The sequence below is a fragment of the Arachis ipaensis genome, chromosome B9, assembly GCF_059453495.1.
Source record: "Arachis ipaensis isolate K30076 ecotype BB chromosome B9, ASM5945349v1, whole genome shotgun sequence".
NCBI classification, from domain to species: Eukaryota; Viridiplantae; Streptophyta; class Magnoliopsida; order Fabales; family Fabaceae; genus Arachis; species Arachis ipaensis.
In genome coordinates, this window is record NC_142444.1 from 13,258,463 (window position 1) to 13,277,989 (window position 19,527).

At 31.1% G+C, this 19,527-nt stretch overlaps 3 protein-coding genes across 3 annotated transcripts; 2 read left to right on the forward strand and 1 right to left on the reverse strand.

Moving 5' to 3' along the window:
* Window positions 1-4,887: 4,887 nt before the first annotated feature.
* LOC107615013 (uncharacterized) lies at window positions 4,888-5,472 on the reverse strand. The gene has a single exon (XM_016317135.1). The coding sequence runs from the start codon at window positions 5,470-5,472 to the stop codon at window positions 4,888-4,890; it is 585 nt and encodes a 194-aa protein (XP_016172621.1).
* Window positions 5,473-14,624: 9,152 nt separating this feature from the next.
* On the forward strand, window positions 14,625-15,380 carry LOC107615012 (uncharacterized). Its single transcript, XM_016317134.1, has 2 exons — window positions 14,625-14,721; window positions 14,959-15,380. The coding sequence occupies exons 1-2, from the start codon at window positions 14,625-14,627 to the stop codon at window positions 15,378-15,380; spliced, it is 519 nt and encodes a 172-aa protein (XP_016172620.1).
* Window positions 15,381-17,445: 2,065 nt separating this feature from the next.
* Window positions 17,446-19,211, forward strand: LOC148543797 (uncharacterized). The gene is made up of 2 exons (XM_088500656.1): window positions 17,446-17,602; window positions 18,620-19,211. Exon 2 carries the CDS (start codon window positions 18,712-18,714, stop codon window positions 19,156-19,158), a length of 447 nt encoding a protein of 148 aa, XP_088356782.1. The 5' UTR covers window positions 17,446-17,602; window positions 18,620-18,711; the 3' UTR covers window positions 19,159-19,211.
* Window positions 19,212-19,527: the final 316 nt, after the last annotated feature.

The following is a 19,527-nucleotide window of genomic DNA, read 5'->3' on the forward strand; positions in this document are numbered from 1 at the left end:
GTTAATGTGAGAGAGAAGAGGAAGGTTTTTATAGGTTTTAATTAGGTTTACTTAATCAATTTAAAAATTTTTAAATTTTGAATTTAAAAAATTTAAAATTAATTAATTATTAATATAAATTAATGTAGTTTTGTTTAGTTTTTGGCTGATAAGCTTTTGGTTCCTTATACTTTTCTTTTTTTATGGTATTTTGGTACTTTAATCCTTTTAAAATTTAGACATTTGAAGCTTAAATATAAGAAATATTTAAAATGATTAAATGATACTTTGTTTTTAATAATTTACTCTTATTTATTTTTGGATTTTGATTCTCTAAATTTTGAATTTCATTTTAGAGGATAAAGTGTGATTTCTCACCATTTATTTCTTAGGTGGAACCAAAAAAAATATGAGAAAGAAACTATTTAAGAATAAGAGATCACAGTTTACTATTTAAAGTAAAAAATTTAAAATTTAGAGAATCTAAATTCTTTATTTTTAATTTTACATTTTTAAAAAACATCTAAAATCTCTAAAATTTAAACATTTAAAATTTAGATATAAAAATATCTAAATTGATGCTGATAACAAAAAAGATAAACAAAAAGGAAAGAATTGAAATTAAATGAAAAGGATAAATTGATATTGAAATAGAAAATAAAATAATACGTTGAAATTGAATACAAAAGAATCACTTTACTTTTTATCTAATTTCTTGATGTAACAAAAAAAAGACTTACTCAACTTAATTTGTACACATCATAATTTGAAAATTGAATCGAATGGAGTCACTCAACCTTCTACCAAATTTTCTGGTCCAACAAAAGAGAAATTCACTCAACCTCACCTATCCATACAATGATTTCATCACGAAACTAAAAAGGGAATTTTCAAACTTCTAATCACTCTGTAACAACTACAATAGTTTAAAAGGTATTTATAACATCATATTAGATTAAAATAAGAAAATCATAAACCCACTAACATAAACCCAATCTACTAACTAAATAAATAAAAATCAAAGTGCATGAAGCTGAATATTCTAATACTTAAAAATATAAACTAATAACTACTAAATAATAGGGATACTTTTTTTATTCCTAAAATTTAAGGTCAAAACCAAAATTGTCCTTAACTTATTTTTTGATTTAAAATGATCCCCAACGTTATATTTAGTATTAAAACTATCATTTTGATAAATTTATCCTCTATAAAATTAAAAAAAAAAAAAAACACTCCTCCCTTCTCATCATCCTGTTGGAAAATAAAAGAACAAGACACACACTCACGAAGAATATAAAATGAAGAGGAATGTATTGAATGTATTTGTGTGTTATTGTTTATGAAATAACTACATATGTATTTATACTTTTCTTTGACGTCTAAACTTAATACATCCTAATAAATAAATGGTTTAAATTAAAACTAAATATAGACAATTTATTCAAACTGTGATTTCTATTCCTTCTTAAATTCTAGCCATCAAGTTTATTTTTAACATTCTCCCTTAAACTTGATAATTTTTCGATTCCAATCATAATCCTTAACTTTTGAAAAACATTATATTTCAGAGGTTTTGTGAAAATGTTAGCAACTTGATCAAGTGATTTCACATACTCAACCTCCACATACATGTTCTCAATACATTGTCGAATGAAATGATACTTTGTTTCTATGTGCTTGCTTCTATCATGAAACACTGGATTCTTTGCTAGGCAATCGCTGACTTATTGTCCATCATGATCTTGGTGGATTTAGCTTGCTCAAAATGAAGTTCCTTCAGTAGTATCTTCAGCCAAATTGCATGACATGTACAGGCAGTGGCAGCAACATATTCAGCTTCACAAGTTGAAAGAGTGACTATAGTTGTTTCTTTGAACACCAAGAAATTGCATTATTTCCTAAAAAGAAAACAAAGCCAGTAGTACTCTTCCTGTCGTCAATATCCCCAACATAATCACTATCACAATAGCCCATTAATTTGAATTCATATGAAGCTGAATAAAACATGCCATACTCAAGAGTGCCTCTAAGATAGCGAAGAATTCTCTTGGCTGCCTTTATATGGATTTCTGTTGGATTCTCCATGTAACGACTAACTAACCCAACTGAAAATAAAATGTCAGGTCTGGTACAGGTCAAATACCTTAAACTCCCCACGAGACTTCTGAATAATGTTTGATCAACTTTTCTTAAGCCTTCTTCCTCTTTGAAAAGTTTGACTCCACACTCCATAGGTGTATTGGTAGGATTGCAATCTAGCATATTGAGTTTCTTCAATAGCTCTCTTGCATAAGCCTGTTGTGAGATGAAAATTCCATCCTCTATTTGTTTCACTTCAATTCCTAGATAATAAGACATTAGTCTCATATCACTCATCTCAAATTCTTGAGCCATTACCTTCTTCAATTCTTCAAACATTATTTGATTGTTTCCTGTGAATATAAGGTCATCCACATAGACACAAACAAATAACAAATTTCCTCTTTCCTCTTTCACATAGAGTGCATATTCATGAATGCACCTAATAAAACTATTATCTTGAAAATACGTATCAAGACGATCATTCCAAGCTCTTGGAGCTTGTTTCAATCCATATAAGGCCTTTTTAAGCCTTAAAACTTTATTTTCACAACCCTCAACAACAAAACCCAAAGGTTGTTCAATATAAATTTCTTCCAGAAGATTACCGTTCAGAAAAGCAGACTTCACATCCATTTGGTGGATTTTCCAGTTGTTCTGTGCTGCAAGTGACAACAATAGCCTTGTCATCTCCAAGCGAGCAACTAGAGCAAACATCTCATCATAATCTATTCCTTGCTTCTGCTTATACCCTTTTACAACGAGTCTTGCCTTATACCTTTCTACATCACCTTTAGAGTTTTTCTTAACTCTGTAAACCCATTTGACTCCAATAGCTTGATGACCACTTGGAAGTGATGCAAGTTCTCAAGTGTTGTTCTTCTCAATTGCTTGAATTTCTTCCTCCATAGCTTGTATCAATTTCTCGTCTTTGACAGCTTCTTTAAAACTTAAAGGATCATCATTGAAGAGTAAACACAATAAATTTTCATCCTCTAGCTTTTCTGTTTGCTTATAGAGATCAGGGAGACTTTGATATCTATGAAGGCCTTCGCTTGAACTAGATGATGGAGAAGACGATGATGATGCTAGTGGGGTTAATGCTAGTGTTGAAGGATCGATTTCGCCTTGCACTTCTTGCTTCGGGGATTCTTTTTCCTCAAAGGAAGGCAGAAAATCATAAGTGACTTCATTTTGTGTACTCCAGTCCCACTTTGCATTTTCTTCAAACTCAACATCTCTGCTTATTATTATTTTATTATTGATGGGATTGAAGAATTTGTAACCTTTGGTATTCTCCTCATAACCAATAAATATAAGCTTTTGGCTCCTATCATCAATTTTTGATCTTTCTTGCTCAGGAATTTGGACATATGCAATAGATCCAAATACCCTTAAATGTGATACATTAGGCTTCAAACCACTCCATGCTTCTTGAGGTGTTATATCGCTCAAACTCTTGGTAGGAGGTGAGCGGTTTGAGAGATAAACTGCACATGCAACTGCTTCTCCCCATAACTCTTTTGGTAATGACTTTTTTTTTAACATCGTTCTTGCCATATTTAGAATTGTCCTATTCTTTCTTTCAGCAACCCCATTTTTTTGAGGCGATCTAGGAACAGTTAGGGGACGTCGAATACCATGATTTTCATAAAACATCTTGAATTCATTTGAAGTGAATTATCCACCTCTGTCAGTTCTGAGAGCTTTTATCTCATAGCCACCTTCTTTTTCAACGAGGGCTTTAAACTTCTTGAATGCTTCAAATGCTTCGCTCTTTTGCTTCAAGAAATAAACCCATATTTTTCTTGAATAATCACCAATGAAAAGAAAAAAATAGGCGCTCTTACCAAGTGACAAAGGCTTGATAGGTTCACAAACATCCACGTGGATAAGCTGAAGTGGCTTGGTAGCTCTTGATTTGGACTGCTTTGGAAAACTCTTTCTTGAATGTTTTCCAAGTAAGCAGGCTTCACATAACTGATGAGGATGATCAATTGTTGGAATTCCTTTTACCATCTTTTTTGTTCCCAATTCTTTGAGCCCATCAAAATTTAAATGTCCATATCTCATATGCCAAATCCATGGTGGATCTTCAATACATGACTTCAAACATATAGCTCCACCGCTTCTCATGTTTAACAAGAACATACAATTTCTTGTCATAGAAACCTTAGCAATAAGATTTTAATTTTTATCTCTAAGCCAAAGATAACGATCTTCCATGATTATCTTGCAACCATTCTCCATAAGTTGCCCAATACTCAAGATATTATTCTTCATCTTTGGGATGTAATAAACATTGGTAAGAATCTTATGACTTTCATTCTTCAACTCGAATAGAATCGTCCCTTTGCCATTGATCTCTACTTTTGATTCATCACCAAAACGCACGTGTCCTTCTATATTGGTGTCGAGTGCTACAAATTTACTCCTATCACCTGTCATATGGTTGCTAGCTCCATTGTCAAGATACCACGTACTATCTTCAGAATTTTGATCTTCCTTGAGCGTAAGGAATAATGTTGCTTCTTCAACATCTTCACTGTGCACAACAAGTTTATTTTCTTCTTCTTTGGATGTCTGACACTCCCAAGAATAATGTCCATTCTTTCCACATGAATAGCATTTAATGTGTCTTTTGTCAACTGTTCTTCCTCTTCCACGACCTCGAGAAAAATTTTGATTTCTTTTCTCTTGAGAATAATTTTTCTCATCCCTTCCTCTTCCATAACCACGTCCTCGTCCTCGTCCACGGCCTCGACCTCGTCCACGGCCTCGACCTCGTCCTTATCTTCCACTTTCGTTGGTTTTTCCTCTAGCATTCTACGAAAGTTTTGCCTGCAAGACATGCTCCACACGTTCTTGCTTGTCTTTATCCATTCTTTCTTTATGGGCCGGTAAGGAACCATTCAACTGATCAATAGACATCGTATCCAAATCTTTGGACTCCTTAATGGCTACCACCACATGGTAAAATTTTGAGTTGAGAGAACGAATGATTTTCTCAACAACACGAACATCTTCTAATTTTTCTCCAAGCTTTTTCATTTGGTACATTACCGTCAAAATTTTGGTGAAATAATCCGAAATGGATTCAGTCTCCTTCATCATTAGAGACTCAAACTCAGCCCTTAGAGTTTGAAGACAAACCTTCTTTACCTTTTCAACTCCTATGACGGAATTTTGAAGAGTATCCCAAGCTTTCTTTGCATTGGTTATATCAGTAATCTTCTCAAACATATCATCGTCCAAGCCTTGATGAATGATAGTAAGTGCACATTGATCTTTCTTTCTTTTATTTTCTAATTCTTCCTTCTGAGCTTCTGTTAGCTTGTCCACATTCTCTGGTTCTACATAGCCTTTCTCAACCATCTCCCACACTCCTTGAGCACCGAAAATTGTTTTCATTCGGGTTGTCCAATTGTCATAGTTGAGCTTAGATAATTATGGGTATTGAAAAGATAAAGTAGTTCCTTTTGACGAAGACATTTTATAAGTGGCTCTGATACCACTTTGTTGGAAAATAAAAGAACGAGGCACACACACTCACGAAGAATATAAAATGAAGAGGAATGTATTGAATGTATTTATGTGTTGTTGTTTATGAAATAATTATATATGTATTTATACTTTTCTTTGATGTCTAAACTTAATATATCCTAATAAACAAATGGTTTAAATTAAAACTAAATATAGGCAACTTATTCAAACTGTGGTTTCTGTTCATTCTTAAATTCTAACCATCAAATTTATTTTTAACACATCCTTTATGGGAGAGCATCATCCTCAACTATCATCCTCCATCACCTCCTTGAAATTTCCTTCCCACTGTTGCCGCCATCCTTTTCTCCACCTCCTTCCCAAACAATGGCTGCAAGGTTTGCTTGTAGAGCTTATTGCCGGCAAGGGGCTTCGCAATAGGAGCAAGCGCAAACATCTTCTTTCTCTCCTCTTGATTATGCGCCGACTTCTCTGCTTCGTTGTCACTCCCCATTCTCTCTCTTTCTTTCTCTGCTGCGAAGACGATGGTGGAAGTGAAGGTGAAAAAGAAAGAACGTCCAAGGTTAGGATTTAATTAGGGTTTGAGATTACCCATGTTGGAGAGGACGACGCATGCTAGACGGCTAGAAAAGGCGTCACTGTCGAAGACGACGACGACGTTGCTGCAGTGCTATGCGTGAGACAACAACGTGAGTCAAGAAGTGCGACAGTGCGTGAGGGAGTGAGTGAGTAACCGCTGTTTAACGTTTCTAATTTGGTAAGTTGAGGTTCAGGTTCCTAATTTTCTGAAGTTAAGATTCAAGAATTTTAAGTTAGGATTTTCAATGATTTCAAATTAAGGTTCAATAATTTCTGAAGTTTCTATCTTTTGTTGTTGTTGTTGTGGTTGAATTTAAAAGAAAAATTTTTTGTTGTTGTTATTGAATTTGAAGGAATTAAAATGTGGTGACTGGTGATCTTGGAGATGAGGTGACCATGGATATGAAGACAGTGGTGTGGTGGTAGTAACAAAGGGGCATTTATGTCATCTAAAAAATTATTATGTTAAAAAGAATGATTTTAATGTTAAATATAACGTTGGGGTCCATTTTGAACCAAAGAAAATGTTAAGATTGATTTTGATTTTGATTCTAAATCTTAAGAATCAAAATAGTATTTATATCTAAATAATATTTAACTCTTCATGTCGTGTCGCCAACATTTGAAACACATATCATATACCTTCATTTCTAAATTCTAATAGTTTACTTGTATTTATTTTTTATTATATATTTTCCAAAAAAAATCCAAAATCTAAGTATAAAAACATTGAAAAGTAATACATTTTTCTTTTACCACAATTAAAGGAGTTTTTATTGTATTCAAATGTGGATGTTTTTTGTTTAGATTTTAAATGTTCTTTTACAATAATTTTAAATTTATTTTGTTACATTTCGAATTTTTTTATTAAATTTTAAATATTTCTAAATTACTCTTTAACTTAACCTAGCTATTCTTAAACTCTAACCCTAACAATTTTCTTTCTCTATTACTCTTTATCACCACCACCCCTAACTCTCAATCCCTTTTCCAAATCCTCTCCCCCCAATTTTTCATTATCATTCCAATTTCACTCCCTTCTTTTAAGTTTCCTCCTACTCTTTTTAATGACACGATAAAAGTCTCTATTTTTTTTTATAGTTTTTTACTTCTTGTTGTACAGTGTCACTGTAGGACAAGGTTGGCATGTTCCCTCCTGGTGTACCATGAAAGGTGGTGAAATTCTTAGTCCTTTCAATCTTGATCTTCTCATTGTAATTCCCTGCACCTATGAACACTATCACATGCTTGGAGTTCCGGCGGAAGAGACGCTATTGATGGCGTCCGTGATGGTCTTGAAATCACCGCTACTGTCTTGCATTATCATAACAACTTTAGAACCTTCCTTGACCACCAGGGACGGATCCATGTGAATGTGAGACTCCACTATAATTTTAAATTTTATTGAATAGTATATAATAATAATATTTATTTGTCCCACTAAATTATTAAATTTGACCGCACAATATTTTTTTATTCAACTTTTGATACTTAATAGTCAATTTAAAAATTTTATATTAGATGTCCATTATAATGATCAATTTTCAAATTTAAATAAGATTGATGTTCTTTTTTAGAGATCGACTCGAAAGAATATTATCTATCTATTTGTGTTTCTTCTTTTAAAATTAGCTTTAGTTTTTTCATAATAATTACACTAATTGAATAAACTTTTTCAACTATGAATATCATCAAGAGCTAATTTGTATGAAAGTTGAATTTTAAATAATTGTTTAGCAACATATACAAAAAAAAGACATTTTAATTATATTGTCAAGGTTTAAAAATATAAAATATAAAAAATTAAATTTTAAATTATTTGTTATTATTTAAATTACTATTTTAGTATTTTAATTTGTAATCAGATATTTTGAAATCTAATCATATTTTACAATAACAAAATATAATTATAACAACAATTATGCTACGTATACATAAAATAATCACTTGTAAAGAATAAATCTTAAAATATAAATTTTGAAATACAAAATACATATTAAAAATAAATTAAATGATATATTTATTTATACATAAATTTATAATAAATAATTTGATAACTAATTTTTTATTATAAAATTTATTATAATATTATATATATTTTATCTCCACTATCAAAATTTTCTGATTCTTGACCACCACAAGGGCAAGGTCTAAAATGTTATTCCTTTGATCCAATGGCCCCACATTTTGGTTGAACCATGATTCCAGTTGTCCCTGTCAGCTGGAAGTGGCACATTATCATCACGTAGAACAACATTGGATGATGTTAGGATTATTGTAACCATGACCATGAGAGACACCTTAGTGTTTGTAGCTTCTTGGTTCTGTGGTCATTTTTCAGTTTATCTTTTTCCTCCTTATTTTCTATTTTTTTTTTCTTAATAGTGTTTCACTACAAAATATGGGGACTTGTTATTGTGTAGTTGGAGAAAGTAGGAAAAAACTTAAAGAAAAAGAGTGAGAAATTGAAATGAGAATGGAAAAACTGGGAAAGAGGATTTGGAAGCCGAGTTTTTGGGAGTTTAGAAGGTAGTGTGGTGAAGAGTACTTGAAAATAGGAATGGGTAGGGCCAAGTGGTTAAGTTAGAAGGGCAACTTATAATTTTTTAGAGAACGCACAATTTTGTTTTTTGGAGTTTATTTTTTATATTAGTTTTAACTTTTTTTATGGTCAGATTGGTCAGCGTCATAATTTTTTTTTATTAATTTTGATACCTTACAAAAAACTCATGAATAGATTTTGGTTTCTTGTTTACCAAAGCCCCATTGATGACGGATTTTATTTTATGTGACAAAAAGTAGCTTTGGGTGTTTGTTAAGATTTTGAAAATTGAATCGGTCATTAAATTAGGGATGGTAAAATTTTTCGAGACGTAGAGATCCCTGTAAAGATTGCTTCGAATGGAGATTCGATTGTAGAAATTTTTTTTTGCAAGAATGAGAACGGGGAGCAAAATTTTTCCGAAGCAAGCGCTGAGACCCGAGCGAGGATTCCTATCCCGTCTCCGCTAATACCCAAAATTCATAAATTTACTTAATTGTCCTTAATAGTTTATTTCTTATATATATTTTTAGTCATTTCACATGCTATATATATATATATACCATCATTCTCTATATTTGTGGCGTTCCTTTCCACAACTCTGTCGTCGTATCCATGATTCCATTCTCCTCTCTGCTGCCGCGTTCCCCACCTCATCCACTATTCTTTGCTTTGGCTCGTCGTGGTGTCCACATTTTAAAAGATGTCACCATCTTGTCGTTTAGACATTTTGTATAAAATCTTGCTGTTTTTATATAGAATAGATACTTTCAACTCTATTCCTATGGAAATTAATAATTAGTCAGACAAAGAGATGAAAAATGGAGTCCCCACAAAAAATGGGACCTTATGGAGAATGGGAATAGGAAGCAAAACTCCCCCACGGTGAAAAACTGGGGCAGGGACGAGGATGGAGATCAGGGAGGTATCCCCCACCTCCTCCCCTACCCTACCCCATTGACATCCCTGTATTAAATTAGCAAAGTTAGAAATTTAAATATTCAAAAGTTTAATTGAGATTCAACCAGGAACTAGCATAGGAACTTTTTATTAAAAAAAATTAATATTAACAAGTTATTAAGTATAATTTAATTTTTTCAAAAGTTTATTTAGTATTTACTTTAGTATAAACAAAATTTCAATCCAATTTAAATATTAATAATTTTTAATATCTAAAAAGTAAATAATAATATTAAAAAAATCTAAAAGAGATATTATTATTAATATTTTTTAATTAAATAATTTTTTTAAATCTCATAAAGAGAATTATTTTTCTTATTGTGACCGTTTTTCTTGATTTTATTTGGTATTAATTTTTTTTTTGTTTTAACTGCTATAATTGAGAGATCTTTTTTAACTATAAATATTGTGAAAAATAACTCAGAAACAAAATAAAAGATGAATTTTGTGCTAATTGTCTTTTACTTATATTGAAAAAAAATTAGGGATAAACATTCTTTTGGTCCCTAACGTTTAGGGTCAGAATCGAAACCGTCCCCAACGTAATTTTTTATTTAGAATCGTCCTTAACGTTTTATTTTGTATTAAAATCGTTCTTTTAACGTTTTACGGGCAAAAACCGTGACCATAGATAAGGCTGTGGTCACGGTTTTAAGGAGGGGTGACCATAGATGCTATGGTCACGGTGAAAACTGTGACTATAGATTAACCTATGGTCACTGTGAAAAAAACGTGGTCTAAAGTGTCAGAATTTGAAAATAGAAACCGTGACCATAGATAAAAAAAACCGTGATCATAGACCTATGGCCACGAGAGAATAGGCCACGGTAAAAAACCGTGACCATAGGTCCAAAACCGTGACCATAGATCTATGGTCACTTTTTTTACTAGTTAAAACCGTGATCATAGGCTTTTTTTTTTGTAATTATAAAATATATAGAAGGATAAGATGAAAGTAAAAATTTTGTATGTGAAATATTTTGTCTGGAGAGCATGGTGGAGCTGCAACTTATCCTTTCCTTCACCCATAAAGTGAGAGATAAACTTACAGTCTAATCTTACCATATGCAGCTTCAAGTCTTCAGCCACCTTATATTGAGAAGAAGTTATGTTCGGTAGACAATAATTTTTGTAAATAATGTGAATAATAGACTTTAGAATTGTTTCAATAAAGTAAAAAAAAATACTCCACTCCTAAATTACCTCCTAAACCTTAACATTAGGATAATCATCTGCATACTTAGTGAATTGAATATCCAACCGTTATAACTGTGCATAAGTAAATCGAATAAAAAGAAATAACCATCCTATTAAAAATAATAAACATAATCATCTGCATATCTATTGAATTGAATATCCAACATATCCATTGTTCATATTGTTTAGTATTCTCATTATCTACATATAATTTTTCATTGGAAAGAGCGAAGGATGTGATGGACTAACATAACATGAATGAGCCCCTTTTCAACGAGCATTAATTTTACTATAAAATAAGTATTATTCTAATAATATTATTTAATGAAAGATCTTTATTCAAAAAATTGTTATATATATGCTTTAATATTTAAACTTTATTAATATTTACTCAATTTATTTTTATATATTACTCAATTGTTATACAATTTATTCACAATACATACATATCTAATAATTTAGTAATTTGTTGTATCTTTTTATTTTAAAGTATTTTTTATAAATTTATTTTATAATATTCACTTTAATACGGACCTTTACTATCATCTAATAATAATTTCAATGGATTATATCCAAAAAAATATTAATATTTAAATTTTTTATCGAAACATTTTAAATGTAATTATAAAAATATATATTTTTGTTGTAATTGAAAATAATGGTGTATATAAACTATATAATAAAAAGTTTTCACGCAAATAATCTTCGTACTATTTTTGTAGGTGAAAATTTTACTTGCAAATAATAATTCATGCAATGATACATAAATATTATTCAAATATTATTTAAATATTGTTGTTTTAAAATTATAACACGGCATACATTTACTAAATTTCAATATGTTAAATTTTATCATTTTTATTATATAATTATCTGCTAAATTTTATGAACAAGAGTCTAACTAAGATTAAAAAAAAAATACATTCTATTAATTTTCAATATGATTTTAAAAACTCAAACAAGGTACTTCTATCATTTTATATGTTCTCGTAATTTCAAATTTATAAAAGTAGTTTTACCTATAATTCAAAAATTTATATACGGTGATGATTAGATTTTAGTTACTATATTATAATATTTTATTTTTATGCCAATGGTATATAAGTAAATAACGAATTAATTTTCACACCTTTAAATTGATAATATCCCTTGCTCACAAAAAAAAAAAAATAATAATGCCCCTCTCAAATTCATACATATTAGTAAGTATATTGCTTTTTTTTTTTTACCAAAGATATGAGACTCGAACCCGCAATCTTTTAATTGAGTATGAGGAAACTATGCCATTTGAGCTATTATTGCTCATTGACAGTAAGTATATTGCTCTTAATGTAAAATACATTGTTATTAATATTTTTATCAAATTGGCTAACGTTATTATTTTAGAATTATTTTAGAATGCTCTAAATATTTTTTCTCGAAAAACTAATATAATTTCAGTGTTATTAACATATGTTCTAAGAATATATTTTAACAATATCACAACAAAAAATATTTTACTAATTAAAAATTATTGAAAAGGATAACTTTTTATATTTTTAATTTATTGAATATATTAAAATATTAAAATTTTTTATTATTATATCACTGTCATAGGCTAATATTGAAAATAAAGGATAATTTTTTTATTATTTACTGTCATAAGCTATTGATAATCCAAGAGTCAATATATCAGATAATGTCTTTCTTTAAAATCTGACTAGCATTTCTAGACTTGGATTATATTTTTGACAATTTTTTAGCTAGCCTCTTACAATGCTAAAATTGATCGTGAGAACTGTTGATGATCCCTTATTTTATTTTGTGATCAAACTATGTATGTGTATGTAGTTGTTCAAATTGGCATGTGTTTATCCTTCTCTATATATACAAAGGTGATTGCTATGATGTTTAAAAATATTTATTTAACTTATTAAAAAAGTTAAAAATTAATATTTAATTTTAAAAATATAAAAATAAATAATTGTTAAATATTTAAAATTTATCTTAAAAAAATAAGTTAGCCACCAAATTATAGATATTATAAAATTTGTTGCATTTTTTATGCTGAGTTTGAATAATGAAAAATACGTGGTTATGCTGGTTAGTTATAGTTTCTGCATTCGAATTAATTCGCTGGAAACAATTATAAATTTGTTGTAGTTTGAAATTATTTTGAAATTTTGCTAATCTGTTATTGTTATGTTAACATCAGTGTATGTAATACTCAATTGCATCCATTAATAGAACTTATAAAATATGTAGATTTTTCTGTCTCATTATTTTTCGTCATTGTTAGCTTCGCTATTCCACTATTTTTCTTAATGTCTTCGATGATTAAGGGAAGTTTCTTTCTCTTATTTCCTTTGTTTTGCCCTTGTTTTGAGCTTTTCCTGTGTTCATCTTTGTTTCTACGCTTTCTGCTTTTAGCCATGATCTCATTTCTTTGGATTTGTTAGCTCTTTTCTTTTTATCTTTAACGGCTTTTGCACAATTATTTTCTTCATGTTTTATGAGTCCACAATAATAACAAAAATTTGGCAATCTCTCATACCTGAAGTCAACCTAGATCAACCCATCCTCCTTTCTTCCAAGACTTGCTCCTTTTAATAGTGGCTTGTTTGTGTTTACAGTGATGGTCGCCTTAAGGAATCTTGTTTGGTCTCTAGCAAGTTCATATATCTTGCATTCTTTTCCCTCTCCTAGGCTTGCAGCAATTTTCCTGCCTAATCTGGTCGTTTTGCAATGCTTGGGCATATTCCACATTTGGATAGTGATGTTTGTTTGTTTGGTCCTTTTCCCCCAACTCCTCCATTCTATCCCATTTTTTTGAGAGAGGCCGTAAGTTCTTAAAAGGCGATGAATTCCCCTTTAGGTTTCAACTCCACTACTCTCATTCTCTTCGGTTTCTTCCATACATTATGCACGACAAAGTGGATCCATGAGTTGTTTATGTTTTTGTTCAAGGTTTGTGTTCTGTGTTACATGTTTTACAATTGTGTTTGACATTTATGGTGTTGTCAATAGAACAGGATTCTACCGATTTGAGATCAGTACAAAGACAAAAGGGTACACAATATTGTACGGACATTTTTCACTTCACTTCTTCAAACTGTAGGAGAGCCCTTGGCTTCAAGGATGATGGACCCACGTTGTACGCTGGGGGAACTTGCTCCAACTAGAGTTTTGCAAAAAAAAAAAAATAATAATAATAGTTATATACGAATGTATATATTTGTCCATTATTATAAAGTAATTATCTAAATAGGTTTATGAGAATTTTAAAAGTGGACACTTTAGTCCGTAAAAAAAATTAAGAGCACTGATAATCTATAACATTATCAAAATAAGACTATCTTTGCCTCTTAGAGAATCATCCTCATTTAAGTCAGTCGCTAACTTTACATTATCCTTATCAGCTTGGGAATCAATCTGTTTCTGAGCCTTGAACACAGTATCACCAAAACAACAAGAATAATCTGGGTGCTCCACAAGTTCCTAGGCACTTACAATTTTCAATCATTATTTCTCTGGCCATATTATCTACTTCAGATGCGGGAATAGTTTTTCATTGTGCTGCATGCTTGTCAGGATCCAACATAGTACAGTAAGCATCGTGAATCCTCATGAACTCGTTCGCCGATGGGCCGATCGCTCGCCGCCATATCTGGGTGGCAGACTCTGGTTAAAACTAGTTGGTTGAAACTAGCTGTTAAAAAGTGGTTATTGAAAAATACCCGTTACAAACACAAATACAAATATGAGACGAGGCTTGAATATGTTTGCTCACACTTAACTCTTAATGGATGGGAACTATGATTTCAATGACAAGTCTTTGGATGACTTGGCTGAGAAAATTGTGTTCAATGACTCAGATGACTTTGATGGCATAAATCCGAGTGATTGAATTAAGAAATTTTTTTTTGATGACTCAGATCAACGCCAACTTGAAATTGTTTTGCAATTGTATGAGAAAGTTTCTTTGCCCAAAACTCTTAGAAGGATAGATAAAGGTCGTTAAGAAGGACATCAACGACTTTTCAACGATTACTTTGCACCTAACCTAGTATACCTTGGTGATATATTTTAACGGCGATTTCAAATGAAAAAACATGTATTTCTTTACATTATTGAAGCCCTTTCTGAGGTAGATCCATATTACCAGCAAAAAGTCAATGCCGTAGGAAATAAAGGCTTATCTCCATTACAAAAATGCACAACTGCCATGAGTATGTTAGCATATGGAGTTTCGGCTGACGTTGTTGATGATTGCACACAAATAGGTGAAAGCACTGCAATTGAGTGCTTGGAAAAGTTTGTTGAAGATGTAATTTCAGCTTTTGAGTGTGAATTCTTCTGTACCTCAAATTCGAATGATGTACAATGCTTTCTAAAGATAGGAGAGAACCGTGGCTTTCCCAACATGAAGGGAAATATTGACTGCATGCATTGGAAGTGGAAAGATTATCCAAAAGTTTGGAAATGTATGTTCTTAAGTGATTACTGTGGGGTTCCCACTATTGTACTTGAAACTGATGTTTCTTCTTCTGACCTTTGAATATGGCATGTTTATTTTGGAGTTGCTGGTTCCAATAATGATATTGATGGTTAAATTGTTCATCGTGTTTGACGATGTTTTACAAAGTTGCACTTCAGAAATAAACTATCCTATAAATGGTAACTCATACAATAAAGGATAATATTTATTAGATGGTATATATCTTAAATGGGCAACATTTGTTAAAATAATATGCCAATGACAAAAAGATAAACAAAAAAAATATTTGCATGATATCTATAAAGGTAATTAAAAAGATGTAGAACGAGCACTTGGAGTGTTGCAAGCTTATTTCGCAATCATTCACAGCCTAACATGATTTAGAGATAAAAAAAAAATTTGAAAAAATAATGAGAGTTTGCATCATATTGCATAATATAATTGTTGAAAACGAAAGAGATAGATATGCTTATACTTTTACTAAACTCCCTTCTTATGACGATGTCGACAATGACCATTTACAACCAGAGTTAGGCGAAGAGTCTTTTGCTCCTGAGAAATATATTCAAAAAAATGTCGAACTTCGCAATAGACTAAAGCATCGACAACTACAAACAAACTTGGTTGAGAATATTTGGTTCACAATACAAAATAAGTTTAGTTTAGAGCTTTATTATTTTTAATATTATGTTGTCTTTGTTAATATTCTATTTATGTAATGTTTTAAATATGTAATATGTTTTTTTAGTGTTATATTTAATTAGCTAATATTTTAAAGTATATTTTTATTAGTGTGTAATATCTTTTAAATTTATGGTATATAATTATTAATTCTGTAATTCTATATTTTATTTTAGTTAAATTTTCACAACTTAACTAAAATGATTTGAAATAATTAAAAATAATTTAAAATTAGAAAATTAAAATGAGACTAAACATTAAAGTATCAAATCTCATATTGAGTTTTGAATCAAATTTTATTTATATGGTCCCACAAATACTTATATGACATTTTGTGAGATCCAAAATAAAATTAAACTGAAACCAAATATTAAAGATGCTCTTAGAATTATTAACAAATATTAACATAATTAATCACTAAATGTTAATTTGCGTTTTCATATAAATTTATAAGGATTTACACTTCAGACAGGTTAGTCCATAAAAAAAAAGTACCAATAAAGTTCAACAGGATAGCATGTGGATAAGTTGGTTCAAATTTAGACATTCTACTTTAATCATAGAGGACTAATTTAAAAATAGTATGTCTATATTTGCAATTCTTAAAGACTTTATTAATAATTTTTTTTAGAAATTAATCTGTCCGAAGTGTAAATTCTCAAGAGTTTATTTGTTACTTTACCCTAATATCTAATATCTTTGGTAAAAAGGAAAAACACCATTTTCTCTTTTTTGAAACAACTATGAAAACCAAAATTTTAAAAATCAAACAAATTATCTAACTGGACGATATAGAGATTTAAAAGGTTAAAGATTCTACTAAAACTCAACCGTAGTTGGACTAGATACAATAAAATAATATATTTACGTATAAAATATTTATTTTTAAAAAAATTGATTTTTTATGGTTTATAATTGAAATCAGTTAATAGTTAAAAACGGCACAAGTTCGACCAATTAACTGATTTTTTGACTAATTCTTTCCTATTTTTATCGGTTTACTGTCAAGCAATTTTTATCTTGAATCAAAGTGGTATAGTGATCAATTTTTAGTTAACTAATTCGGTTTTTGTCCAAAAATTAGGAGTTAGTATTCTTCAAATGTTCTGCAAATTAGTTTTAATTGGAAAGTCGAATTGGTCAAACCAGTTCTTCAATATAAAAAGTAGTTATTTTTACTAATGTAGCGTTATATAATTAGATGTATCTGTAAAATTATTTTACACTGTTAATACATCAAAATTAGATAGAGTGTAAACTACTTTTGAAATTGCTGAATCACCTGAGAACCGTGCGGTTAGACCAAACCTGGACCTGGCCGCTTTTAGACAAAGACGCTAAACCGCGTCGTTTCTAGGCTAAAGAGTAAAAGGTAAAAAGTAAAAACTGTTCCGTGTTCAATCAGTCTTCACATTCAAAGAAACCCTAGCCTTCCACTCTCCAGATACCTAAGCCAAGCGGCGTCACTCCAGCGTCACGCCATCGTCGATTCGTTCTACCACCGTCTGTTGCAGTTTTCGGCCGTGCTCTCTCTCCCTCGAGTTCCATCGTGCTCCCTCTCCCTCATACTCTATTCGAGTGAAGGTTTGCTGTGATTTTAGGTATTTTCCTTGTTGTTTAGTTCTTAGTCGTGCTGTGTTTTCTATGATTTACTGGTTTGATTTTTTGTTCTTGTTTTTTCTTATTTAATTGTTCAATCATGGATGTATTTGCTGTAAATTGTTCAATTTTGGCTGCCTTGGTTAGTTGGTGTTTGGAGAATAATTTTCTTTCACTTAATTTATGTTGTTGGTTTATAATGGCTGCCTTGGTTGATTACTTGTTATTCAGTTCTTGGTCTTGCTGTGATTTATTTTAGTTCTTGTTCTTGCTCTTTTGCTGTTATTATAGGTCTTTGTTCTTGATTTTAGTTCTTATTTTTGGTGTGATTTAGTTCTTGTTCTTCTAGTCTTTTCTTATTTAATTGTTCAATTATGGCTGTGTTTGCTTTTAATTGTCCATTTATGGCTGCCTTCGTTAGTTGATGTATGGATAATAATTTGTGTTCACTTAATTTTTTTTTTGACATTTTAAAGTTAGTTGTTTAATGTGGATGGCATTTTTATGATTATATTAGAATATAATTAAGTTTGTGTATGTTTATTTATATTTTATTATAAAACAGTAATTTAGGTTGAACCACGATGGAATGGTTGAACTAGTAGCTAGAGTTTGATGACAGATTTTGTTTAGAGAACCTTGCAGTATTCTTTGTCTTAGATCTGGTGTGGTTGAAGCTTCAGCCATTGCACTATCACCAATTGAGGTCTATAAATAGAATATTAATTTGTTATGGTGCGTGCTTTGTGGGACGAGAATCTACGAATAATACCTTGTTTTGCATTTTGCTCAAGTGCTTCGTCAAGTGAGATCTTATTCTGTGTGTTAGTTTTGGTGATCTTATTCACATTGTTCATGCTTGATCTGGTTTCTTTTAATTGCACAATGCTCGAGTCATGTTCCATTCTCACCGTTCACTTGTCTATTGTGTTTGAAAATATATTATATGATTTCGCAAAGGATTTTTATTTTTCTAGAATTTCATCTTTGATTCTGTTTCATTTCTTCTCACTTCTCAGAACTCCGTTTTCGCCTTCTTCGTCACTTTAATCTTCAGTCTCCCAAGGGTTTACGCTAATATCAATTAAGAAGCATCAGAAACGCAACGAAAATGGCGTCTTTGGATCCAGAGATTGCAAAGACGCAGGAAGAGCGCAAGACGGAGCAACAACTCGCATCCCTCACTTCTCTCACCTTCGACACTGACCTCTATGGCGGTTCCGACAAGGGCTCCTACCTCACCTCAATCCCTGCCAGTGAAGATGAAGAGAATATCGATGCCATGGATAACGAGGTTGCTCGCAAGCTTGCCTCCTTTACTGCCCCCAAATCTCTGCTCAAGGAGATGCCCGGTGGTGATGACAGCGACACCGGATTGGGGTTCAGGAAGCTGCAGAAGATTACCGACAGGGAGAATGAGTACCAGCAAAGGAGGCTCAAGGCCATTGCTAAGAAGAAGAAGGAAGAGGAGGAGGCTGCTAAGGCGGCGCCACCACATGCTTGTTTTAGGAGGGTTTATCACTTGTTGCTTGCCTTATTCATTTGTAGAGAAAAATAGGAAGGTTTATCATTGCATTTGCTTGTTGCCTTCCTCTTTTGCAGAGAAAAAGTTTATCACTAGTTGCTTGCCTTAACTGGTTGCAGTTGTTTATTACCTTACTTGTTTGCAAAACAAATTAGAATATCTAACTTTTAGATGCCATAAAATAATTATTAAAATTAATTCTCTATATATAGTACAGGTATATGTTGTTTAATTAATATTTGTTTTAAGATTGCATATAATATAATTTTTTTTTCTATTCCCTATCGCAAATCATGTTAATTCTCCTAATCTTTAGTCTGTGTTTCCAATCTCTATCATTAATTTGACATGCAAAAGTTTTATAATTAATAAAGAGCTTATTTTTCTAGTTGTAGACTTGTT

What these genes read in the sequence shown, in the direction of transcription:
- LOC107615013 (XM_016317135.1), bottom strand. Translation starts at nt 5,472, where the DNA reads ATGAAAACAATTTTCGGTGCTCAAGGAGTGTGGGAGATGGTTGAGAAA.
- LOC107615012 (XM_016317134.1), top strand. Translation starts at nt 14,625, where the DNA reads ATGGATGGGAACTATGATTTCAATGACAAGTCTTTGGATGACTTGGCT. An exon ending in CTTTGATGGCATAAATCCGA is followed by an intron (nt 14,722 to 14,958) that starts GTGATTGAATTA and finishes ACATTATTGAAG; the next exon opens with CCCTTTCTGAGGTAGATCCA.
- LOC148543797 (XM_088500656.1), top strand. Translation starts at nt 18,712, where the DNA reads ATGGCGTCTTTGGATCCAGAGATTGCAAAGACGCAGGAAGAGCGCAAG.